The sequence below is a fragment of the Neolamprologus multifasciatus genome, chromosome 14 (assembly GCF_963576455.1).
Source record: "Neolamprologus multifasciatus chromosome 14, fNeoMul1.2, whole genome shotgun sequence".
NCBI classification, from domain to species: Eukaryota; Metazoa; Chordata; class Actinopteri; order Cichliformes; family Cichlidae; genus Neolamprologus; species Neolamprologus multifasciatus.
This window is the reverse complement of record NC_140452.1, coordinates 34,577,956-34,605,395: the sequence shown is the minus strand read 5'-3', so window position 1 is coordinate 34,605,395 and position 27,440 is coordinate 34,577,956. Positions and strand designations below refer to the sequence as shown.

Genomic DNA, 27,440 nt, shown 5'->3' with positions numbered 1-27,440 from the left:
AGAGATGTGGTGCACAATATGCCATGAAAATCCCACTCTAGCGGACAAAAACAGTGCCTTTTATATGGACGCAAACATGTGTTGCAACCTCTTATCTGGTGCGCATCAAACATCAAACCCAAAGAGTGTATCTTTAATGTACACTATTCTCCCACAAAGTAATCCTTAAAAGAAATGTATATATTTTTAAAGGATTTTAAAGGTTTCCAAATCATGTTTTGTTTTTTGTTTTTAAAAAGAGAGAATTTAAACCCAAGTTATATATTTTGCTTTTATTGAGGATATTTAATTAGCATAGAAAAAAGTGTGTTTTTCAGTGTATTACTGTACTGGTACTATGTATGTATGATACAATTCCTTAATACTACAATCATAAAATTCTGCACGCTTCTTTTGCAATGACATATTTCTTACTGTTACAATTTAGAAATTGTTTGTGTACTACTGAGTTGGACATTCCCTTTTTTTTGTTTTTGTTTTTTGAAAATTGATTGTCCATCAACCCAGCTGCCAGAGGTTTCTTTCTCCCCACTGTTGCCACTTTTGGTATGGCTCTCTAATGTTTAAGGATCTTTACTTTATGATATACTAAAGTCTCCTTACAGGACTATAGTGATGACCTGGTGATAAATAATAAAATTGCTTTTGAATTGAGTATAGTAGTGCTGTCCAGATTGTTGAAACTGGGAGCCTTAAATTGTGCTGTGAAGTTCTGGTCACACACACTTCCTGCTTCCATTCTAACTACCTTATCTTTCTTCAACCAGCTCCGTAAAGCAATTGAGGGCTCAGTGACTGTGAAAGGTGTGAAGGTGCGCCCCCCTCTGGCCAGTTTCCGGGACAGCGGCACAAGCAGCAGCGAGAACGAAACCACCGAGCTCCACAAGCTGTGGGACCGCCACAAGAGCATGTCGCTGCCACGCGAAAGCACCCCCTCCGAGTCCGAAGAGAAGTCCCAGTAAGGGAAAAGGTGATGAGGAAGAAGAGAAGGAGGAGGAAGATGAAGCATTGAGGTCTTTAATCACGCAAAGCTACAAACATGCAAAAATCCTCAGGGCTCAGGATCAACAGGCCAGCTTCCTCTTCATCTCTCGCCTCATCTGCTCCTCTCCCTCCTTCTCCGCTAACTTCCGTTCTTCCCGGACCACCCAGTGCTTTCTCCAGGAGCCTTGCACTGACCCAGAGAGACACTCCACCAGAGGAGTGGAACAAAACCTGTGCCCTGCTCTCCATTTACCCTTGGGAACCCACAGCAGAGCCAGTGTGGATTAGGGTTACTGAGACTGGGTTAAAATGAAAAGGGATTCTTACTTTTTCTCTCTCTCTCTCTTTTTTTAGCAGACTTTGTTTAGCTTGTGTGTCTTTTGATTTGGGATCAAAGTTTCAACCTGCAGATGTAATCCTTTGAATGAGTCTTCCACTTAAAGTAGAGAAATTTAGCAGTGGTGACAAGGAAGACTACTGTAATGTGTGCATGTGTCTTTTGAAAGCGTGTGTGAGTGAAATGAGACAATGGGTGTGCGCATGAAGAGGGAGGTAGCAAAACGACTATATCCTACAGGATTATTTTTTTTTAATTATTACGTCTCAAGAACACGTTAGGCTTTGTTTTCCTCATTTATCTGACTGATCAGGTGGTCTGGGTTTGACTGGAATTTGCCATTTCTTTATAAATTACACTGCAGTTTGTCCAGTAGTGGACTCATAAGGGGAGAGATGCCTTAGCTTTTCTGTGTTTTCTTATTTCCATTGCCCCTCTTTACCTCTTCACTTCGAGTCTTAATGGTCAGGTTGAGAGCAGAGCCTACGCAAGCAGACTTGCCTGTTGGCAGTGACTGAGGGACCTGTAGCCCTTTTCATAACCTCCTTTCATGCTGTAGCCGCATCCTTCACACGCACATAGAAACACACACCAACAATTTTACGGCGATGCACTCGGCGAGTCAAGGTTTTCTGCTTATCTAAATATAGCTTTTAATAAGTGTTCTAGAGAGGGTTGGGGCGGATGGAGAGGGCAGGAAGCAAGTGAGGGAGGGAGGAAGAGCATGGAGCAAATGGATGGCTGAAAGAATGAAGCCATCATTACCTAACCAGCTGCTCTGTGCTCTCTCATCAATCTGCCTTTGAGTGCCATGTAAGTTTGTATCAGAGACATAACCCCAACAGATAAACGGCGGGGTGGTTCACAGGGTGAGGCGCACAGTGCAAGAGTGCCCAATGATGACGTGCGGGCATGTGGGAACCATGACAAACATTAGTAGTAACATTATTTATTAGAAAGCATTAAAGAAAATCTATAAGTGACCAGCAGAGAGCATTCACAGATTTAGTTTAATCATTCATTCCAGTTAATTTACCAGTCCCATCACCAACTTCATCACCACTGGAGAAAGTTGAATGAGAAAGCTTACCTGATTCAAATTTGGCTGATCTCAACTTCAAGGTTATCTTCTCGGGCACCACTGGACCGTTTTCAGTTCATATAGATTACCATGCCCAAGAAGACGGTTCATTGACTTGAGACCTGCCGAACTTTAAAACGAGTTAGTTTGATCACACCTCGTGTTAAACCAGAAACCTGACGTGTCAATGTTTTAACTGCAGCGGGGTTTTAGTTTTCTGTCTTGACAGATAACGATAAAGTACTTTGAGTTTAATCATTCATGTCTGCCATAATGCTCCAGGCTCGGCTGCTCATCAACAGTAAAACACTGATCTGGTTTGCCTAGCGTCTAACCATCTTTTCCCTATATTTGTTACTTATTTTTGACTACTGACAAACACATCTTTTAAAGACACGCTCCTTTTTTTCTTTCTTTTTTTTTTTTTACTGACACTACTTCCTGCAGAATTAGCCCTGAATGCCTTAAACTCACACACAGACACACACATATCCCTCCAAGTTCACTTCTGTGTGCGATGTGTTGCATGAATTTTAGTTTATCGGGTGGTGTTTTGTCTTGCTGCACCCAACCCCCCCATGAATTGAAAACGCACACAGTGACATAGCAGCATGCCTTTGCATGAGAGAGAATGCATGTGTGTGTGTGTGTGGGGGGGTTTCTATGAACATAACGTACCAAAAAAACCCCAAAAAAGTCAAAAGCTTGACAGGAATGAATATGGATGGAGTGAATGAGGTTTGCCATCATGTGCCTGTGATTTTTGTTCTCTTTGATGGCATCTTCCACTCATCCAGCGAGCTTTATTCAGCCCCTGATTTTAACCCGGGATGGGGGGGACTTTTGGGTTAGCACATTTCTACTTAAAGATTAATATATTTAATTTCATTCCTGTAATATAAAATCATTATTGAATGTCTTAACCAGTCATGACTTGTTGGAAGGAAATTTGGGGCTTGTTTTATATTTGTCGCATTATGTTGATTTTTAAAGTTAAAGTTTCTTTTTGTTTTTTTTCTTTTTTCGAATGCAAATTTTAACGTGATGTTGGATATATTTGTATTATTATAGACTTTTTTTGTCCTTTTTTTGTAAAATGCAAATAACACTAACTGGGGGACTCCCGATGGCGGGAAAAATGGAAGAAATGTAATCACGAAGCCATGAGACGTTAAAGTGGAAGCGACCAGCATGCGGTCCACTGTTGACATGTTCATTTCACAAGTGCCTCCTCTTCTTTAACAGTGGGAATAAGCAATCGACACTCGGGGTGTGTGTGTGTGTGCGTGTACACAACCAGAGAACCTGCTCTGTACACACAAACAGACACGCAAATACAGTATGGGAGTGGGGTGGGTGAGGTTTCAGAGCATGTGAGTGCACTTATCTCCATGGAACCTGCCCCACCACCCCCATTACAGCTCACCCGGGTGGGGGGGACAAGTGACCGACATCCACTGATTTGGTTCTTTTCATTTGTTTGTGCTTTTCATCAATTTTCATTATTCCAGCTCCTACCGCAGCCTTCCTCGTCTCTGCCGACATTTTCACTGCGTTTCATCTCATTTTGCTAGCAGGCGGACCCAGGCCTAGCTACATGCATATTTATTAGCCAGTGCTAATCAGAGTAAAAGTAGTACTTTTCTTTTTTCTCCCCTCCTCATTTTGTGTTTTGTTTTTTGTTTTGTTTTTTATGGTTGATCTATTTGTGGTTAATCAATTTGTGCAATAACAGTGGTTCATCTCACTTTGTAACCCAGTTTGAATCAATGGCGTGAATGCGGTATAACCTTATTTTTGTAAAGAAACCTGAAAAGTGTAAAAACATGTAAGCTACTCTCGCACGGGAGCTACTGTGTGATGAAGCGACGATGGAATTAGGGGGGTTGTAACAATCCTGAAACCGACACAAAAATCCAGAATCTTCCATGTTCATGTACCATGATGCCACTGTGGAGCGGCTAACTTTTTAACATGCACTGAGTCACCGGGGACTTATCTATGTTCGGGTTTCATTTAGCCACATGCTAAAAAAAAGTAAAAGTTAAAAAGTTCCATTTCAAATGAGGCATTGAGGAATTGCCACTACAGTGTTTTAAAAAAAAAAAAAAAAAAACGTTTGCATTTGGGTGTTTCAAACAGGCAATAAACTTTAAAAGAGGTGGATGTTAACCTAACCCTAAATGATTCACCAGTGACCTGTGGATGTTGATGCCTGGTTAAAGGTGACTGCTGTAACATTAGGCATGAGAATAATGGACTTTTTGCTTTGGAGAACAAATAATGGTTTAAAGCAAAGGTTTCCCAAAAGCTGCCATGAAAGCTCACTAGAATCTGTGTTGAAATATTAAAGTAACTGTTCACACCTTTAGGTCTTAAAAGGAAAATGGGTTTGACACCTCATTTGGTTTTTGGGAAACCTTTACCTTAAACATTAGCTGCCACTGACATACAAGCGCCTACCCCAGATTTTCCCTGATAAAACAGGCTCTGGGGAAAGTTTTATTATAAGCCCCTCTGTCCTCTCCTTCAGTCTGAGAGGCTTTGATAAGACCCCAATCCCCCATCAGCTGATGAGGGTAATCTTTTATCCACTCCTAAGGGACTGTAAATACTGGAGGCCTCCACTATGGCAAACCCCCGAGGCCCAAACCAGACCGAGCTGAACAAAATCCAGAGCTATTTTTCGCACCGAAAAAAAAAGAAACATTGTTTTTGTATATCAGTGATGAATAAATGAGATTTTAACAAACATGGCGATTTGTTGGAGACTTCTTTCTTTTTTCTGTCTTCTTTAATTTCTGCAGCTGCGCTTCTTTGCTGTCTGCTCTCTTTCCTCCCTTCAGCAGCAGCTGGAAGGCACCTGGAGTGTTGTTTTTGTCTTTGACTAATACTCCCAGTGGGGAGGCATACACACAACGATGCCGCTACGGTGTTCAATATGGTTCAGTCTGTCCCAAATCTTTTTAAAGCTCTGAGAGTTACAGGCTTCACGCAGCTTTGTCCAAACCCCTTTTTGGTCAGCGGAGAGGTCTTCTAAGAACACTCACCTCCTGTCCTATGCACACTTCTGTTCTAAAATCCAAACAATCCCAGTCTACCTCATATTAATAGCCTCTTGTGGAAGAAAGAAACTTTTTATAATCCATATTTACATAGGTTTTCTGAATTAAACAAATACACATATTTTTGTTTGTCTCTACTAGCAACTTCAACACAAGAGCCAGAGTGAACTGAAGCTCTAGTACTTATAGCATTATAGAAAAACAGATTTCATTAACAGTATTAATGTAATCTGACAGCATCTGGTTTAAACAGAAAAACATGGAAAATTGTTTTCTCCGTGGTAGGGTCACAACAGGTCACTCTAAGGAGGGATTTGCATAAAAATCCAATTACTGCACATGAAAGACAGACATAGTTTTTAGGGTCTGACAACGATCCTTAAACCTGAATTGTTTCTGATGGCCAGCAGGGGATAAATCTTGTGGCTTCAAAGAGAAAATCTATGGGGAAAAAACAACCTTTCATCTTACTTGATCTTTAGTAACGCTTTTCTGATGACTTTAGCGTTCTCTATTATTGAACAAAGAATTTTGATTCATAAATTATGATCATTGGTGTTAAGAAGGCCATTAAATCAGGTGTTGCTTTAAGGGAAACAGGTTTCAAAGAGTTAAATGTCAGTGTATAATGCTCAGATCAAAACTTCCAAAATGAGACTTTGCAGTAACCAGAGTGGCGCTGTGACTGTCCATCTTTTATATACAGTCTGTGGTAATGGCTCCGAGACTTCCTCTCTTTGAAGTTTAGTAACCAAAACAGGAGAGAGGTCGTCCACCAATGGAAGGGACTTAATGCACAGAACAAAGTTTCAGGTGGTGATGTCCATCTTTTATATACAGTCTGTGTCCTTTGAGCATTGCTGCATTCACTCACGGATGGACACGAGATGGGCACAAGGATTTAGCAGGATTGTGTGCCTGGTAGACATTTATAAGAGCAGAACACACAATAAACTCCATCTGTCCGTTGCAGCGTTTTAACTACACTGCATTTCCATTTCCACTTTCTTAGATAAGGGAGGTGAAAAGGCTCCCTCAAAAGAAATGCCAACGATCTGGTCTTCCTTCTCAACACCGCTGCTGTAGAGTTGTAAACACAACATATCCAATGACATTAAAGTGGGTCAAGTGAGTCTGTTCCAGCACCGCAGCTCTAAACTGAACTAACAGCCTTCTGACTCTGCTTTTCCAGCGGGAGTCTTTGTTGCAACAGTTGGCACCATAATGAACAGATAGTACACACTTTTGTGCTTTCCTGCCCTCTCCTTCTGCTGCTTCCACATTCACAATTTGCAAACACACACACACACATCGTTTCTTCATTGTGTTGTTTTGGTGTGAAAGAGAGGGGAGCATCTGGACTGTAATGGGTGGGGAGTTCTGTGCTAAAAGCTTAATGAGCTAAACGAGTTCATCGGTTAGGTAGGCTGCAGCTCTGTTCCTCACTGAGTTTAAAGTCTGACACTCAGAACTTCTCCAGGGAGACTTGGGCTTGTTTACATGCGTGCATGTTTATGGAGATCATTGATGCATGATCTCCATGCATGATGCATGATCTCCAGATGCATTTTTTTTTTAACCCCAAATAATCTGAAAAGCATTGACTGCAGCTGTAACAGACAGACAGAGTTGAAAGAATAAAGTAAACTACCCGGTGTTTCCTCTCAGTGAATGGGGTAAAAAGCACTTGGGCAAAGTGCCATACATTCATGCTGACAAGGCAGATGTTCAAAAAAAAAGTCTTCTTGTAAGTTTTTACAGTGTGGGAACTTCCAAACTTTTTAAAACTGACTGATATCATTGATGGTATGACGTGCAGTCATCCATGCTCTGTTTTTTTGTGGATCATCACTATCAATATCATCCAAAGCACAGTGGAAACATTTACTGCTTCGGCTGTACTAAAAGTGGATGTAACGAGTGTTGGCAAGCATGTTTTACCTCTACTTCCTCTCAGTTCCACATATTCCACTCAGTAAGTGGTAGGCGTGAAAACTGAGCTTAAATGAGCATGATCAAGTTGATATGTTGTTTTTTAAAATTCAATGTAAATTAAGTGTTTTGTTCTCCTGCCCTTTATTTGACTTCAAAACAGATTCTACAACAGACCAACTATTAAAGTAGACCTGCTGGTGATGGTTAGGTTTGTGGGTCGGGGATCTATGTAACCTCAAAGTTTTCTAAGACGTGTGTGTGCAGATTGCAGGTAGAGAATCTGAGCGAGACTGTGAGGTTGTTCTGAGAGCTGACGCTGCTTACAGTGAAGAAGGGAGACACAGTGAGCACCACTCTGCACCATCTGTTTGCTCTCTGATCAGTGACAGACAAACCAACAACCATTAGACATTTTTGTACAAACACATATTTATTCCACGTCTAAGAAAAGACCAGATTTTGATACAAATTGGACAACAAAGATCTGCTTTAGTTAAACAGAATACGTTTAATTTACTCAATTAACATGGAAACACAGATTAGTTGAATCGTCTAAAAACAAGGATTTCTGAAGTCAACCATGAAGGTTTTGAACAGTTTATAACATTTTTAGAACAAACACCTTCAAACCAGTTTGAAACTTTACATCAGCAAATAATAATCCAATAAATATGTCATCTTTTACTGCAAAAAATTGTTCCAGAGAAATAAATCTGCAGAGTAAAACCAGCAGGTTTAGCAGAATAGCAGCACAGTCCCCCGTCTTCGTTTTGACAAGATACAGAGGGCCTCAGCATTGAGCTGGAGGTCACATGTGTTTTGGAAGCATTATGAGATCAGTACACGCCTCAGTGATGCCTATGAAACTGAGTTGAAGTGTAAAAATACAAAAGGTGCACAGCTGGACTGATCAAAGAGAGGAGCTGAGTGTTCTGTCAGACACATGTGAGCCAGATGATGGTGCAGGTCTGAAAGTACTGTCCCATCAGCCTCTGCTGCTATTAGCAGCGTGTCTATTCACTGCGCTTCAGCAAAACAACACAAAGATGAGCTTTGCATTTTATATCATCAAGTCTTGCTTTGGTTTTTTTTCTCTGTTTTTTGTGATTAAAAACAACACTGGGAAAACAAGAGTTGCTTTATTTGACTAGTTACCACACGCCTGATAACAATGGGCTTTCCTGGGCTTTTAGTTCCTGCAGCACCTGAACGTTCCTGAAGGGTTTGGAGACTTTTGTTTGGAAAGTAATGTAAGAAAACATGATGTTAACATAAATTTAATAATCTGCCTGATACATTTGTGGGATTGTTAATGCATTGTGGAGTGTTTAGCCTGATCATCCTGGTAGAGGGGTTGAGACAGCGAGAGATTTACTGGAGGCAAATGATGTGACTGCAAGCTAAAAGAGGAAGTGGTGGTGCCACGTTGTGCTTATACTATAAATAATGATTAATTAGTTACTCATTTATATAAATATTCAGTGCACATGGCCACACAATTTGCATAAGCTATAAACAACACTATAATGTTATAAAAGATCATTTAAAACCATGGGAGAAACCACGAGACACAATATGTGTGCACAGGTCAGAGGTCAGCCCCACTGTTGTAGACTGGGATACTCAGGTGCTCATTCCCAGTGAGTGCTGATTTCCGGCGAACACTCACCACCAGGGTACCGTCAGGGTTAAGGGTCCCACTGACTGACAGGGGGTCCATATCCTCAGGGAACAGGGACTTATGGGTGAACGTGTCACTGATGCTGCCATCATCCAAAACCTGAAGGATGGAGATGAAAAGTCAAACAAGGGATCGACCAGCTGGGAATGAAAAGGAAGAAAGGGCACAGAAAAGTGAGAAGAGCAACAAGGTCAGGGAAAGTGCTGGGGTGCAAAAGGAAGGTGAGAAGCAGTGAAAGAGATGGAGGCAAGGAGTGCTGCAGTGCTCAGCTGGTGAAGAACAAGCAGGGGGAAACAGAGGCAGAGGAAAATGAGCACTGACTGCTGCTCTCTGAAGACGCTTTTTGACTGTTATAGGTCTTCGAGGCAGGTTGAACGCTTGTGGATTTTTGCCAATTTGCCTTCTTAACCCTGTTAAAATGATTTTCCTGGACTGCAGCGAAGGCTCTTCCCACTTCTCCTTCTGCTCTCTCACCTTTTAAAAATGATTAACGTCAAACTGTGAGGAGGCGGAGAGCGAGAAAGCCGCACAGGCACCAAGCGCCAGCTTGTCTGCAGCTCAACAGACCACGTCCGAGTCCGATGTGATGGATATGACAGCGGTCCAGATAATTTTACTATACAACAGTCAGTCATTTTTGATTTACGAGAAGATGCTGTCTTCTCATAAACATGTTTTATTATGATAAATTCTGTTTTTTCAAACTCTTTTTTTCTGGCTTAAGAAAATATTTTATGTCTGCTTATGATCCCTTGTGTGATTTAATGTAGCACTGATGGTGAGACACAGATGGAACGGCCAAGCTTTGTTGGTCTAGGTGCATCTCTGCACTCCCACAGACAACAAAGTATTAACTCCCCACTTTTACAGCCTATACCACCAAGAGAGCACCAAATCAAGATTAACATCTTTTACGTGTTACATATGTGATTTTATTTTTCTATTGTGCCTTTAACCATAATACTTTTATAAATGAGATGATACCTTGCTCAGGGGAACCTCATAGTAGCCGTTCGGGGGATTTAAACCCCTGACCTTCCGATTATTGGGTGACTACTCTACCTACTTAACTATCCCTGTCATCCCTGCCAAGTTTGACTATCATCAGCTCATCTTTTTTGAGAGTGTGCTACATGTTCCACCTTATACAGCCATGGAAACATAACTACAGGGAATACTTCCACTAGAAGGAATAATCCCTGTCAAATCCTCAAGACCAATCAGCTGCCTTTCACCATTAATTCACTGATACTTGTTCAAGGGAAGCAACAACACAAAGTTTAGAATTTCTTCCTGAGACCAGGTTCTCTGAGTTCAGTTGAAGTATCAACAGCTGAAATAGATGCCTGGAGTCCCCTGGTTAAAGTGCTGGTTCATTATTCTCATGTTAACCAGGGAGCTGTTATACCTCTGGCAAGGAAATGTTAAGAAAATGTTTCTGTATAAGGAAGTGTGTATGATTTATTTATTTTTTGTCCCTAATCATAACCAATTAGTACCTAAACCTATCTGCATAATATAAAGTCTGACTTAATGCATAAACCTAACTAAACAGTGTCATTAAAGGTAAAGTGCAAGCAAAATGGTCCCAGCAGAACTTATTCTTGTCTTATGGTTGAAAGTCATATGATCTCTTCACCCTGTCTGACTCCTGACATTGACATTTGTGAATTATGATGAGGGCTTTTTGACTAAGTCAGAATGGAAGAATATGTTATTGTATTTGTTTTCAGAAACTCACAATAATCCCAAATTATTGGAGTCACTCATGGAAATTAGAAAGCATTCATAATAGTTAAAAAATTCAAAATATTAATCAGTGATTCAAATGGCAGATGTCATACTTTGTGATCAACAAACAAAACATTGGACATGACTAATGATAATTCATGGCAGCAGCTGATTTGTTTGCAGTGATTTTGTAACAATAACAGCTTTACCCAGACATGAGTGTTGCATCCCAGCGGTCCCACGAGTGCGCTCATGCACATTTGCATGCTACAAGAGTTCACAAATACCCTGTTAATCCCCCCTCACTCATTCAGAAATCCCAAAACACACATACACCTACACACCTTCTGGGCGTGGATGACCACGTGTTGGTTGTAGGCCAGCACCACTACGTCATGTGGCTCAAACTGGCTGACATCAGCTGACATGTAGTAACTGTCTCCCAGACACCTCACTACACCACCTGTGCTGGTCTGTCCAACTGTTGCAGCGCCCCCCACAGGAGCTGCAGAATAAATGCACAAACATTACAGCCGTATAAAGCAATATAGTTAATGCTCACGGAAATGTATCACAGACAAAATGTAGAAAAGTCCATCAACATGTTAACGTTATGAAATATTTATATTTGTAAGACATTTGTTTTTGCTGAAAATATTGTGTTGTGTCTAAAAAATAAAGTCAGCTCCAGATTGCAGTTCCTCTAATAGCCTCTTGAGGCTGAGTCCCAAAGTGGGTCAATTGCCATGGACACCCACAAAGAAATAGCACAAATAATAGTATTAAAAGTGGATTTATAGAATTTTTAAAATAATCTTAGCCCTCATGGATAGTTTGAACCTTCATGAACATTTTTTAAATGTTTTGAATCTTTTTTTTCTTCTTTTCTCTTCTTTTTAACTTTTTTAGGACTTTGTTAACCCTTCAAAGTTTTCATTACTAACTAGTGTGATTGAATTTGACATCTTGACTTTGTTTGCTGCATAACATAGCACTTCCATCTATCCTCTAAATAGAAGAACTCTTGGCTCCTGAAAAACAAGATGGTGATTATCATGAAGCTGAACCAGGGCCTTCGAAGTGCAGAGTTAACAACCAGTGGGTGACATCACAATGGATGCCTCCATTTTCCGTATACAGTCTATGTTTTCAGCCTAATTAAATAAGATGTTATTGAGTCAGTGCACTGTGTTTATTTACAAAGTCCACAGACTGGATTATTCGGAATTACTTATGGCACTAGCTCGTTTCTAACATGAGACTGAGAGTAACTGTTAAACTTCCTTGAGAGGCACTGTCATTATGAAATTAGAAAAAATGTTAAATGAAGTCATTTAATTCAATCTTGTATTTTTAAAACAAAATATGCACAGTAAACACAAATTATTGGTTAATTTATGAGTTCTAAACAGTTTACTTAAACTACTGTGCATTTCAATGTACCTCATCTATTAGTTTGACACTGAACGTTTTAGCTCCCCATACAGAGCCCTGAGCCTAAGTCGTTTGGGTTGTTTCCAGATTTTAAACCACAACCTGTGCACTTAGAGGCCCGTGGACGTCAGACAGGGACAGACTGAAGGGTCAGTCAGTGTGTTTTACTGCTAGTCAGAAAATAAACAATCTTTTGGTAAAGAAGAGACACAACAGGGCAAGAATTGCTTTCATTTTATTTCCACCTTCAGTCCCCATCAGTTCTCAGGTAGCTCATGAGAAACTGAAAATATTCCTATTCAGTGAAATAAAATTTTTAGTCTGGTTATTGATTTTGCTTTAATCTGCCTGTGGGATCATAAACCTTTTATTATTTCTGGTCGTTACAGCTCTGTGCCCTGTGCAGCATAACTCATTTAACACGTCATGATAAGTCTATATCTGCACTCCACCTTTGCTGTAATAATAATTTTCACCTTGCTATTAAATGCACTGCATTTATACAGCTCTTTTCCAGCCTTATTGACCACTCAGAGTTACTCCATTATGTTACCTGGCAGACAATGTTTGGAGCCATGTGCGCTCTCACAGCTAAGGCTGGTTGCTGTTTTTCAGGTCTTTTTTATTCATTTAACCTAGAACAGTAACATGGATTACTAAGACCTCTTTTCCTGCTTATGTGCAAAATAAAGAAAAGAGCTACGACTTACCATCACGGTACTCGTGAGCAGCTGCTCGAAAACAGCTAATGTGGAGCACAAGGAAGCTAAGATGACCGTTTTTGTGCACTTTTGTCACGCATAATAACAGCAAATTAAATCACATCGATCAGATCAAAGAATACACAAACCCTAGGACCTTTTGATCAATAATTTTTTATTGGCTGCTGACCCTTTGCTAAGCCCCTTCACTGAACAGTGACTCAAACCATAGCAGGTCTTCAGGCTTGTGATTTTTGTTCTTGCTGAAGGATCACAAAAAATAAAAAATACATGTTATGTCTTTATGAAACTAAAAGCAGAAGCACAAATGTGTAAGTTATGCATTTCTGTGTCTTTATGTGCGCCAGTGTAGATCAATCCAAATATTGATAGTAATTGATACAAACATTGGCATCATATCGATACTGGTGTGATAGGATCCATACTTTATTTCTATCCTCTAACAACAGAAGCTGACCCAAAGTGCATTAGAGACAAGCACATTTACATTCCAGCTCTCCAAACAAACAGCTTCAAAATACATGAAAAGCTGTGTTTTGTTGTATTAGCTAATTACTGTGGAAAGTAAAAATCACAATGTGGTAATTAGAAGTGTTCAGAATTTGCAATTTAACGACGATTAATCTGATAAATCATAGCACTTACTTTTAACCTATAAGATCAGGGGAAAGCTATCGGTAACCTACTGGTATCAGCATTACTGGCCCTTGGTATTGACTGAATAGCAAAATTTGCAATATTTCATGTTCAAAAATGCACTGGGGTGGCTGTAGCTCAGGTGGCAGAGCGGATCAGCCACTAACCAGAAGGTCGGTGGTTCAATCCCAGGCTGCTCCAGTCTGCATGCCAAATATCCTTGGGCAAGATACTAACCCCATGTTGCTCTCCGATGCATCCATCGGAGTGTGAATGTGTATGAATGTTAGCTACTTAGCACTTAAGTTTAGAAGTGCTTGTGTGAATGGGTGTGATTGGGTGAATGAATTAGCTGTATAAAGCGCTTTGAGTGCTCGGACAGAGTAGAAAAGCGCTATATAAGAACCAGTCCATTTACCATTTACAAAATTACACAGGAACATTTTCTTTTTGCAGTATTTTTGTGGCCAAAAACATTGTAAAAGTTTAGCTAGCTATAAGTTGGCATGACTAACTCCTGAGGTAATAAATGACTTCCAGTGCTCTCAGCTATGGATTTGTTCCTCACTGTTGTAACTGCACAGGGATGCAAACATAGACATATAAATCATGGCTGTAGCTTCTGGGTCAGAAAAACCAAGCAAGTACAGAAGTGCCTTAAACCTGCATTCTCTGCAAAAGGCCACCAGATGGCGAAAGCTGTGGTTGCAAAAAGACCTCCAGTCCTATAGAAGTCTGTGGAAAAATAGCTTTTTGACTTGACCTCTACGAACACTTTTCTGATGAGTTTATAAGCTCAGTTGTTCATTTCTGGGCATGTTCATTACAGTTATACTGTGTTTAAGAAAAAGTATTATCTTTTGTGCAGTAATTTTGGCTAACTAAGTGTTTATAGCTTCCTTATTTGAATATTAGGTAAGAAGATGTTGAAAAAAGTGTTTTAATTTTAAATTTAGTAAAGAAAAGCCCTGAGTGAAGAAACCCACAAAAATGCAGGTGTAGCATATATTAACCTATACTGACACATGAGTTCCTTACCATCATGCCCATAGAAGGGTCTGCTGTGCCTTCTGAATGGGGCCAGACAGTTTGGTCCTCCAGGGCCTTCCTCTCCAAACAGACTGGAATGATCGGCGTAGTCGAGAAAAGGCTCAAGAATTGTATCCAGTGAATCAGATGATCCATCCAAAGACCCCTCTGTGCAGTAAGAGCTAGAAGTGCTGTAGCGTGCTGACGAGCGGTACGATGAGGAAGCTCTGCGGCTTGAAGATGTCAGCGATGCCATAGTGAGGGACACGCACAGTGCCAAAACACAGTCTGACTCTTTGAGCAACCAGGCTTCAGAAAATAAGATTATGTTTCAAATACAAGGCTCTACTGACAAAATACAGCAGAAGCAGTGGGCAACCCAAAGCTACTCTCCAGCCAGAGGTCCTCGCTGTGGGCTTTTATAAAGCACTGGTGCATTATGGGTCAGTGGAGCACACTGTGGACTTTACTGTACTGTATCTCTCCTGTGGCCATAAATGGCATTTTGTTTGACCACTGGGGCCAAGAATGTAACGGACAAACTGATAAGGAGTGGAGACCCTTTCTTATTCACACACACACACACACACGGCAGAGATAAGTAAAGAGGACCTCTTGGAGATGCTTCTGGCATGTAGTCAGAAATAGCAAAGTGATGGACTGACCCCACACGTGATGCAAGCACTTTATCAATAACGCATGAACAAATTGGCCATTGAAATCCTTCTAAACTGCTAATGGAATAAAAGAAACTTTAAGATGTGTAACGGCGAGTGTTTTCCCCAGAGAACACATTTCAGAACAAAAGTTAAAGGTTGTTGTTTTTTACCTTTTTCCCTCCAGAGGAGCCAGTGTAAATGCCGGCCCTGTTGACCTTTTCCATTCCCCCTCTAAAAGCTTTAATTGTAATGACATTTGCCTTCTGATGATACAGTTGCCCTCCAAACAGTGCCACACATCAACAATGACATTCAAGAGCGTCATATTAATATGTTTTATGTTATGTTTGTTTGTGCATTTTTCATCCGAGGATGTGAAAAATGACATTCAGCAGCGTGTCATTTTGCCCTTCGGGCTAACACCAGCCTCAGTCGGAGCAGGGACACAATCATGTACAACCTATAAACCTGAAACAATCCAGTTAATACAAGCAGCATACATCAACATGACAGTCCCAATTTGTGCTCTCAGGTGAAACACTTGTATCCGTCCTTGTATAAAATATTATGCATTAATAAATCCTCTGTTTTTCTTTTAAAGAGGCTTTTCAGAGCTTTTCAAACATCTTAATTATATGAGCTAAAAATGCACAAAACACACAAAACATTGAAAAATGTAGAAACTCAGCCGTGTGTCCTTCAGCGTCTCACACTCAGCGGTAGAGGGGTTCATCTGTCCTGCTCCACCCCCACAGCGGTCCACTGTCTCCACTGGGAATAGTTTTAGTCTCTTGCGGCACATTATGGTCTCTGGAGCCAGAACATAGAGTCTCTGCTGACCTCTAACAGATGGTGTATCTTAGCTGCAACATGGATGATGGGATAAAAATGGTCAACTGGTGTTAATGAGGTAAAAGGCTAGAAATAGCAGCTGCTGCAAATTAAATCTTAAACTGTAGAAATTTTTCAAATTCGACTGGAAACATGTATAAAATCATCAATTACTTTCAAATATAACGCCTAACAAAAAGCAACAGGCAAGGATGGGACTGTCTGGCCCTCTATTGGACAGGAACTGCGTGCTTTCCAGCCATCAGACTTTGGTACTAATGCCTTCAAGCACACTCACTTTGTGTTCCTACCTGGTGGGTTTGAAAAAACAGACACACACAGTTTAAGCTTGGCTTTCTCGAGAATGAGCACACGCACAAAAAGAAGAAAATGCTCTGACACTTGCTACAATCATGGCGTGTGTGTTGGTGTCATTCCAGTGTGACTTGTGCTTGCACTTTCTGTAACTTGGCACGCACACAGTGCAGGTGGTTTGGAGGCACAAGTGTGCAGTCAGGCTGGTCCGTGGTATATCGCTGCAGGAGCAAAGATTTCTATACACAGAGAGGGATTACTGCAGCGGCTGGAAATGTCACAGGCTGGTAATGGCTGGACCCAGAAAGCAGACCCAAACAACTGACGTTAAGCTTAAATGGTTTATTTAAACAAATGGAGCTGGTATATGTACAGTGAAGACTAGGGATGGGTATCGTTTAGGTTTTATCCGATACCGGTGCCAAACCGGTACTTTTGAAATGGTGCTTAAAGAATGGAGAACACAAAATTGGTCCAAAAACCTCTCATGTTCAGCTGTTTGTTTTGTAAAAAGATAACAATGTTAGCCTTTTCTGCAGCTATAGGGCATATATGGTATCACTCTTGGCTGGAAGCAGTGCTTAAACAATGGAAAAAACACAAACTTTGTCCAAAAACCTCTCATGTTTAACTGTTTTCCACTTTTTCTTTGGTCATTTTAGCCTTTTTGGCCAGGGTGAAGGGAGTATCTGCCATCAAACAAGAAGACAGCCTCATGTAGCTATGATGGTGTTTGCTAGTTCACCTTACAAGCATTAATGTAATAACGTGGTTAGCTTACACACGAACAACATTAAGCTACTCACGCAGAGAAGAACGGCTGCTGCTGCCATCATCATCCTCATCATTTCTGCTACACTGGCAGGGCTAGGGGCCAGGACTCGCCTCTTCGGGATTTTGGGGGATGTTGCTAACTCCAGGTCCGATAACAGGCACCACACCCGCAGTAGATGTGCTCGGTGTGAGGTCTTGCAGCAAGCTATCAAATACGGTGCATTTCTCGGCTTTTTTAAAAAAAAAAAACGCTATGCGTCGCCAGGTGTTTCATCGGATTTGAGGTGTTACCTCCTTTGACAGTATCACAGTATCACAGTATCAGCTTAAAGCACTTGTTGCAGGCTGCTGAGTTTGCATATTTTGCTGTGAAGTACAGCCAGACTTTTTACCGCTTCGCCTTGGGCATTTTTAATCTGTAGCTCTGCTCTAAAAGAACGTACGTACCTGGACCCGCCTACTATCCTCGGAAACGTAAAATGATTGGCTAGAATTCAAAGTGTATGACATCTCAGGAAAAAATAAAGCACCGAAATGTGAGCTGCTTTTTGGTCTGGTTACTACCGTTTATGTCAGAACCATCATGGCACCGGATTCCGGTACCCATCCCTAGTGAAGACGTTTAATAGCAAAGGGCGGCGGACTGCTGGAATCTGGAAGAGGAGAGAGAGTATTAGGTTCAAGGTTCTTTATTTGTCACATGCATAGTTATACAAGTATAACACACAGTGAAATGAAACCTGACACGCTCCTCGACTTGTGCAAAAGGGGGGGGGGGAGAATATGATATATAATATATACATTAGGTGAATGTGCAGTAGTAGCATGCATGCAGTGAATTCTGTACATTAAGTGAATTAAATGAATGATGATTAGCAGTGACTGGCAGGCTCAGAGTGTGACTGAAGAGCATTCTTACTTAAGAGGTGACAGTTAAAGGCTGAGGCTAGCAGTCTGACTTCTGTGAGTCATGTGGTGAGCGGTGGAGAGTGGGATGGCAGGTGGGTTTGCAGGTAAGTACTGATATCCACTTTTTCTCGATGGGGGAAACAGCTAAACCAGGCAAATGCCTAAGCAGAGGACAGAGTATTTACAAAAACAAGACATCGCCACAGCCAGAGCCAAAAAATGATTTCCAGTATTTGCCAAAGAATGATTGGTCATATTTAAACTGCTGCAGATAACTTGTTGGCCTATAGTCTGTGATACGTATGTCAAATATATCGCTCATGAATAATAAAAAGTATTTTTGAGCCACAAACAACATTCCTGTCACAAGGCAGAAGCTGCAATCAGTTTTTGGCAAAATGACTTTTATATAACCTTTATTTATCCAGCTATAAAGTCTCAAAGGACTGGATTGAATATAATGTAGCTACAATAACACTGAGTCATAATGATACTTGCAGAATAGGTACATTTACTAAAATAAACAAAGATATTACACGTAAAAGACAAAGAAAAAAAAAAGAGAACAGAAATCTCTTTCTGGCACAATACTGACCCTTAAGTACACAGTTTTGATGATGATAGACTGCAGGTGTGTAACAGGCAGCCTGAGGAAATGTGATTGGTGGTTATGCAGGAGTCCGCCCACATCTCCACCGGAAAGCACAGAGACAAGAAAAACAGCTCCACCACAGCCTGTCCCAATCCTAACAGGAAAAGACCAAACATTCAGCAGAATTAGGGCAGATTTTTGTTGCAATGTAACGTAACGATTACTGGGCTGTGCAAACATCACAGTTTACACCAGGGGTCGGCAACCTTTCTGATGATGAATTTCCTCAGCAGTCAATGTGCCATATGATTGTATTAGCAATAAATTTAATAACGCTCTATATTAACAGTTACACACTATATAGAACTGGCGACTGGCGATCGTGGCTCAAGCCGGGGCTTGGACAGTCTCGGTCCTTGTGTCCTTGGGCAAGACACTTCACCCATTGCCTACTGGTGGTGGTCAGAGGGCCTGGTGGCGCCAGTGTCTGGCAGCCTCGCCTCTGTCAGTGCGCCCCAGGGTGGCTGCGGCTGTGTATGTACAGCTGTAGCTGTAGCTGCCATCACCAGTGTGTGAATGGATGGATGACTGGGTGTGTATAGTGCTTTGGGGTCCTTAGGGACTAGTAAAGCGCTATACAAATACAGGCCATTTACCATAGAACAACTTTATAAAATTAGATTTGTTCACAGATGTTGGCAGCTATTAGTGAATGGTTATCATTTATTTTGAAACAAAAAAAGACTTTTTATCCATAACAAGAACAGCAAATGAACTGTACAACAGAAAATGCAAATGCTCTCCTCACAACAATGATAAGAAAAATAAACTGGGCCAATATGGCATGTTTGTTAATACAGAGATACACATGTTAATGTGATCTATCCTCTCCCACTCAGAGACACAGGTCTCCGAGTGTCCAGCATTCAGGCGGCTACCTGAGGACACTCATGTGAGAGAAAATCTGCTCACACAGATATGTAGAGCCAAATACTGTCAATAAGGCCTCTGCAATGTTCTGAAGACAGTTAAACTTGTCAGGTAGTGATGTCCAGCAGGTGAAAATGCAAGCTCCATGAACACACACAGCTGTGGATTCCAGCTGCTTTCATAGTTCTGCAAACTTTGACCCCCACAGAGTCGAGGTTTTCACTTCAATCAGCTGCATTTTGATGTCGCATTAACTGGCATTAACTCAGCCAGTTAATGCGAGACAAATCCAGCTGCTCATTAAAGCTTTCTGGTTTGATCAGAAAAAAAAACATTGGAACATATGCCTGAAAGTCCTGAAAGCGCATTATGAATTCTGTAAGTTATTTTTAGCCAATTACAAGTTGAATCTGGTAGTTGGGGTTGTTAGCTAAGATACCGTCATTAAGAAGCAGCACAACTAATGTGTGTATGTGAGCTAATTTGCGATGTGCACCGCTGGCCCGGCCATTTATTTTTTAATGCACCTTCTCAGATTAATTCACTGTGTGTCGTGCCCAGGGCTGGACTGGGACAAAAAAATGGGCACTTTTACTAGAGACCGGCCCACCAGGTGTTATAGGGAAAGCCATAAAACCTTTGGATGAAAACAAACGCTGTTGTGACAGTGATGTGCACTGTTCATCACCTGTTCAGCTCTGATGATTCAGTAAGGACATCTCCTGGTTTCATCTTCATGTTTCCCTCTCACCACATAGCCAAACCAATATCATGACCAGCAGCTTTTACAGCCGTGGCTCCAGCAAACATCAGCTGATACTAGAAATTAATATTAAATAAATTCTAAGAACAGCTGATCAAGCTTAAACGTGAAAGTGGGAGATAAACCAACAAGAGAGAAAAGCCGATCAGCTGGTCATAGATCAGTTTCATGATTGAAGTAGCAACAGGAGAGGGAGGGGAGAGAATGAGAGAAGAAAAAACAGCTGCAGCGTAAAGACTGAATAACTCCAGCTTTGTGTCTTTTTTCCATTCTAGCTGAAGTCTGGGACAAACTGTGTATTTTCTCTGAATACTGGACAATTCCGTTTTTTACAGGACGGTTGGCAACTCTACTAACTTGTCATGTTTCGGCTGTGCGCAGGCAGGAATTGGACCCAAACGCAAACTCACTAGAAACGGGATTGAACTCAAAATGGCAGCTTTTATTGCTGAACAAAGAATGTCTACAAAACCTAAACTGAGAAGACTCTAACAAAACACACAGTGAGGCACAGGGAGCCACACACAGCATGAGGGGGATCACAACACTGACACAGAGAAACACAGGGCTTAAATACACTGGGAAATAACGAGGGTAATGAGACACAGAAGGGGAGCACAGCTGGGAGAAATCGGACATAACGAGACCCAAGGGAAGCGAAACTCAATACGTTCACGTAGGACACAGACCTTCAAAGTAAAACAGGAAATGTAACATAGACGCAGACTTGACTAGGGGAGACAGAGCAACTAAGAAACACAGAGAACAATAACAAGGAGACAGAGGGCAGCTACTAAATACTCAGAAAACTAAAGAGAAAACAAGAAAGCCAAACTAAGACACTAGACTAAAGAATAAACTGGGGCAACAAAGAGAACTAAGATCATAATACAAAAACTCAGAGACACAAGAAACTCAAAATGCTTACTGGGGGGATAGATAATTTCTGATATATATCATAGATTCTTTTCCAACCTGGAAAGTCACCCCTGGTGGTAAGTACAAAAATGCAGCTTTAAATAACAAGCACGTTGGCTTCATTTATCAGTGGGACTTTTGGCATTACTGATTTTAAATTATAAAAATTATACAAAATTCAATTACGGTACCTAAATTCATGGCATTGCTGATCAGCTCTACAAGCTGGATGGTTCTGTATGGGTTTCTGAATTTTAGGTTAATTAAAATTAAAATGTCGAAGATAAATTAAATTCAAGTACAGCTCTACAGCAGGTCTTCTATTAATATTCTGGATTTATATTGTCACAGTTTTCAGAATTCAAACTTTCTGTATTTGAATTTTCTTTAAGTCTTGACCCAGATACTACTGGATATGTTCAGCTCACAGCCTGAGCTGGAGCCATTCAAGCCCAAGTCTCATAATCAGATTTCTCACTCTGTGGCAGAGGTCTGATCTGTTCATGGCTGCCTGAGCTGGGAAGATCAGATGTGGTTCCACTCTGTTTCACAGCCTGGACAAGATGAGATTTGTACCATGAAGAAGTCTTTTTTATTTTTTGAGTGTGTCATTTTTTTCCTCGGCCCTGGTGTCAACTGTATTTTGTATAGCTAATCTAAAATACTCTGTAGTGCAGGTACAAGGATAAAAAAAACAAGGGACTTTGTTCATCTTCGTAGGTTAGTATTATATGACATATTAATACTGTGCACTAGTACTGACAATCATTTGCATCATTAAAAGGAATGTGAGAGCTGATCTCCTGTCATACTGAATTATCTTTCTAGGTCAGAAAGATGTGTTTTGCCTCTTCACAGGAATGCAATGGATACATTACACCGCCATCTGATAAATGATGTGCCTGACTCACACCGAGCTTTTCTTTTTGTCTCGGAGAGAACCTTGTGCTCTGCTTTTTAACCCAGACAAAAAAAGATGATCAGAGAAAAAAACGCCTCCAAGGTGAGGAGCAAACAAATATTCCACTGGAAATAAGAGGATAAATATGATAATGGATTGGATTTATATAGCGCTTTTCAAGGCACCCAAAGCTCTTTACAATGCCACCATTCATTCACATGCTGGTGGAGGCAAGCTACGGTTGTAGCCACAGCTGCCCTGGGGCAGACTGACAGAAGCGAGGCTGCCATATCACACCATCGGCCCCTCTGGCCAACACCAATAGGCGGTAGGGTAAAGTGTCTTGCCCAAGGACACAACGACCAGGACAGAGAGCCCGGGGAACGAACCGGCGACCTTCTGGTTACAGATACGCTTCCCAACCCCCTGAGCCACGGTCGCCCCTTAAAATATGAGTGAAAATGATCCTTCTTCTTGCTATTCTGAAGTCAAATGGGATGAAAGACATATATTTCAACAAGAAGGTAGCTGCAGACAGTAGGAGCCTTGTAATGAAATACATGCTTCTCATTTGAATGTAATCTGAATGCTTACTGATCTGACGCTCTTTGGTCCGGGAACATTTGGCCATGGAAGTGTCACAAGCATCTGCAGGTTATTAACATCTGCATTCTTCTGGAGTAATCACTACACCTGTCAACTGTTGTGTTGCCTTCTCTAAGCTCACTTCTGAACCAACTTAGTGATATATACTCACATTTTATCAGTATATTTATACTGCTTTTAATCCCCTACAAGAAAACTGATTGACTCTGTTCGTTTCTGTCTGTGAAGTTTTTAAAATGTTGTACTGAAACAACTTTTGATCAGTCAGACATTGTTAATGGCAGAACCACAAACAGCTAATCACAGAGTGGCATTAAGACCATAAACTGTATATAAAAGATGAACCTCTCTTTCGAGTGTGAAAAGCTGATGTGGAAGTGTCACAGGGGCGATTTTAGCCCATTTTTGGGGGTGCTTCAACATTACACCCAGGTAACCTGCAGTGTTGAAAACTTGTTTTACAATGATGTTTGCTACCCTACAATCCGTCCTGCTCTATGGTAAAATCAGCGACATTTGATCGTCCTGTTGCTCCCTTTGAAATGTATACAGCCTATTTAAAATCTAAAACTTAAAATTGTCTGTAGCCTGCTGTTGTTACCACTGTCCTGTTTGAAATGGATACTAACTAGCTAACTGACTGCTGACTGAATGCCCATTAATCTTATAACTCCTGTTGTGTGTGTGTGTGTGTGTGTGTGCGTGTGTGTGTGTGTGTGTGTGTGTGTGTGTGTGTGTGTGTGTGTTTGTGTACAGAGAGACAGCCAGGCTCGTAATGGATATAAGGAAGTTTTTTTCAAAAAAAAGGTAAAAGTGTAAGATCAAGTGATCCGTAGATGTTAGATGTTCATGGGATTTGGTTATTTGGCTTTTGGTTGAAAGTACACTGAGAGAGGACTTTTTTATTAGTAATCTTAATAGTATTTTTTTTTTTCATATTAATGTAATTTTTTCATCTAATTGAATACAATCTATTTGTGTATGATTGTCAGTCCAAAGAGGGAGAGAGGAAAGAGGGGAACATGAGGAGAAAGTACAAGGTCAGGAAGAACCAGGTAAGAAAACAGACAGGGAACAGTGACGGGCAAAACAGAAACTGTTAAACTGACAAAGAGAAAAAACCTGATTTTACTCACACAATCAGGAAGTTGTGTTCTCCCTATATTAAAGCTGTTATACAGAATCTGCAAAACAAACTGGGTTGAAACATTTTTGACCCTCTTTAACAATATTCCAACATAACATTATCATTGATCGGGGAGATTAAAATTAATTATATATTTTTATGTGGTTCAGCCACAACTCTACTAAAACCTCAGCCAGTAATAGGTAGGCCAACTTTTGGACCGTCCAGTTGTCTGTGTACATCACATTTGCACACTATCAGAAAGTGCCAAACAGCCCTGGTGGAGTGAGGAGCTGTAAAGAGAAGCAGATGCTCTGTTTATATTCTAAAAATGTTTTAAGCTTGTTTCAAAGATTCTGTACAGCAGCTTTAAACGTTTTCCAAAAGCACACACTTATCAGTGTTTCTCAAACTTTTTACAGTGTGTACCACCTGATAAAAATGTCAAGCTCTCCCAAGTACCACTATGAAAGCATGAAAGTCATAAATCTTACAACACAAAATTAGTATTATTAAATTAGTCAAATTAGTGTCTGCAGTAAAGATTTTTTCATACATTGTATACATTCTACCACAGGCAAAGTTGCCTCCATTTTTATAATTTTTTTTTAATATTATATAATAATTTATTTGTAATAATTTATTCTGTTTTGGGAGTGTTTTTTATGTATCTGTATTACATTATACATACGCATTAAAAGTGAATCTCTGTCCAAAAAATGCACTCAGTTTACTTTTTACTCACTATGAGCATTATTCATTATTCTCCCGCAGTAATTAAGGTTAGGATATGTTTTTTTTTTTTTAATTCCAATCCATTCTTCTTTTATAGCATTTAAATAAACTTTATCAGATTTGATGGTTTTGTTACAGACTTTTCAAAATTTGGGGATTAAATTGTGTTAAAATGTACAAAACAGTGATGTCATGTTTTGTGACGAGGACCCAGGCACAGAGAGACTTGATGAATTTAAGAATCTTATGATTTAATAAATAAATTTGCAGACTTGCACAGAGATGGTAAAATTATGATGACTGATAACGGAGACGAAGACAACAGACGACGAGGACAGGGAGGAACAGGGGTTTAAATGCACCAAGGAGACAGTCAGAGAGAACCTGGGACAACTGGAGACATTTAAGGATGCAGGGACTGACAGAGACAGGGAAGAAGTCTTATCGTGATGTGTAAAGTTTATTTTGCCTGGCTGGGCAGCTCTCTGGGTGCTCAGCACCCCAAAACTCTGATCCTAGAATCGCCCCTGAAGTGCCTTAAATCTGCATTCTTTATAGCGGCCTGTACGGGGTGTTTTCTGTGTTTGCAAAACGTAATTGGGTCTAATGAGAAAATGGAATATCTTTTTATTATCTTTGTTTATATTTATATGCTGGCTACAATGTTATTATATACAGTTGATTTCAAACAGTATTTAATGTTGCAGAATATTCATGTTGGAGGCAGTCTGACTTCTGTGAGAAGAGTTGGAGAAGTGGTCAGATAACATGTAGCCAAAAATGAAGTGTAGGGTGTCATCGTGCATAAACAATGACAACAGACCATTTCCCTGTTGCTGAAATATATGTGGTCAGATGGTCAGTTATGTTTATTTAACCATCCGTCACAGCCCCCGATCCTGCTCACTTTATCCTAAAGTCAGGTTATAATTTCCACTGCTTGCCAATCTACATACTTTATGCTGTGAATGAAGTCTGTGAAATTTAAAATGATTCTTTTTTGTCTTTAAGTTCGTTATCACTGGGGTTCAGCGACCCAAAACCTAATGGTGATTTACATTTGTCTGAGTGTTACGGCCCTAGCTGGGCCTCCTGGAACTGCCCTTGCGTGGGTGTGGTGTTTTTTCTCCACCTCCTCCTCTCTCTGCCTTCTCCCTTAGGACACACCTGCTGCTCATCTGCCCTCATTTACCACCAATTACCCTCAGAGGTGATATAAGCTGGAGGAGAGCAGTGTGGGTGTGGGAGAGGCTTCTGGTGGGTTTCCGCTGTGCTGGGCAGTGTGTGATACTGGTGTAGGTGTGGAAAAGGCCTGCTGTGTGTGACCAGCCCCACCGTGCGTGGCTCTTTGTGAGTAGCTCTTAACTTAGCAGTGGTCTTCCTTAAGTGTCGGTGGCCTCCATTATTTTGTTTGGCCTGCCTGGTTATTGCTAATAGCAGCGTTGCTGTCTTTTTCTGTTGAAGCCTTATAGTTGTTTTCTTTGTTGAAGTGGTCATCATCTCTTTGGGTTAGCCTGTCTGATTTATCATTAAAGCAGTGTTGCCGTCTCTTTTTGTTGTTACTGTTTATATGAATATTGAGTTAACTGATTATAATAAAGATATATTTTGTGTTAAATACCTCTGCCTGGCGTTCTTTTCATTTCAACCCGGATCCAACTGTTACTGTCCCCCACCCTCTTCGCCTAGTTTTCATGTGGGGACGTAACACTGAGTGTGAACTCAGTATCGAGCTCTGCTCTGATTTATCCATCCTCTCCACTCTTTCCTGAACCACCAAATGCATTAGCCGGCTCCCTGGGGGCCTGTGATGTCATGGAAATATGAAATACATACTACTGCAGGATCACTGGAACCAGCTTGATTCTGTGCAGTTTGTCTCCAACGAGCGTCCTCGGCCCTGCTAATGACTTCATAATTATGTCATCACGTCAGGGAGCTAATTGCAACAGGGTTTATGTTGTGTGTCCAAAGTGAGCGTCCAGGACTAAATGATGCTGACAGAGGATGTAAAGTAATAGTTCATTATCTAATCATAACCTTTAAACACTGTATAAAATCCTTGGAGAACATTGCATCACCGTGCGATAAAAAAAAAAACAACACACTTTTTTTTTTGTAAATAGCAATAACAATATTTTTATTAAGTTGAAATAATATCAGATGCAGCAAACAGTTGTTTTTTTTTCTCAAATCCAATGTGGCAATATTCAAATAATTACATTCAGCCAAAACAGGAAGAAAGTATTAAAAAGAAGAGGGAGGAAGAAAGAAAGAGAGAGAGAGGATTTCAATTCAGAAGGAGGAGAGGGTTGAGTGTTAGATATGGGTGGATGTGGGTGGTGGTACATGCATCCCAGGTAGGATGTGGATGGGACAATACATTCATTTACAGTCATTTCCTCGTACCCTGTTAGCCCATAGTGCTGCGATGCCGCTCTCTCAGTTGAATGGCTTTGCTCTCTGAACTCACACAAGCCTCCTCTCATTTCAGAGTGCACGCGTCGCCGTGTGCACCCAAACGCCCACCCCCGAGGATTTGTGGAACATTTTAATTAAAACAGCAGTGGCTAATGTGAGTTAAACATAGACCATCTCTGCCTGGGAAGATTCCACTCTCTTTGTTCCTGCAGCACTTTTCACGCTCTTGTGTTTGCAGCTCTCGTCCTGATATCCACAGGCGGGTGGGGCTGTGGCGTGGAGAGAAAGAGATCCGTCCCCAGGCCCTTCAGCTTTGCTCTAAAAT

At 40.8% G+C, this 27,440-nt stretch overlaps 2 protein-coding genes across 5 annotated transcripts in view; one reads left to right on the top strand and one right to left on the bottom strand.

The window, feature by feature from the left end:
- The window catches only part of LOC146504500 (chloride channel protein 2-like), a 217,965-nt gene extending 212,809 nt beyond the window's left edge, over positions 1-5,156 (top strand). For all 4 annotated transcript variants that reach the window (XM_085131423.1, XM_085131419.1, XM_085131421.1 and 1 more), the window contains one exon: positions 768-5,156. In XM_085131423.1, the coding sequence (XP_084987549.1) occupies positions 768-962 (195 nt within the window). In that variant the 3' untranslated portion in view covers positions 963-5,156. The remainder of the gene's footprint in view (positions 1-767) is intronic.
- A 2,430-nt stretch (positions 5,157-7,586) lies between these two features.
- On the bottom strand, positions 7,587-19,076 carry hspb12 (heat shock protein, alpha-crystallin-related, b12). Its single transcript, XM_085131424.1, has 4 exons — positions 18,719-19,076; positions 14,645-18,284; positions 11,159-11,319; positions 7,587-9,182 (listed from the first exon to the last, which is right to left on the bottom strand). The coding sequence occupies exons 2-4, from the start codon at positions 14,889-14,891 to the stop codon at positions 8,991-8,993; spliced, it is 600 nt and encodes a 199-aa protein (XP_084987550.1). The 5' UTR covers positions 14,892-18,284; positions 18,719-19,076; the 3' UTR covers positions 7,587-8,990.
- Between the last annotated feature and the right edge of the window lie 8,364 nt (positions 19,077-27,440).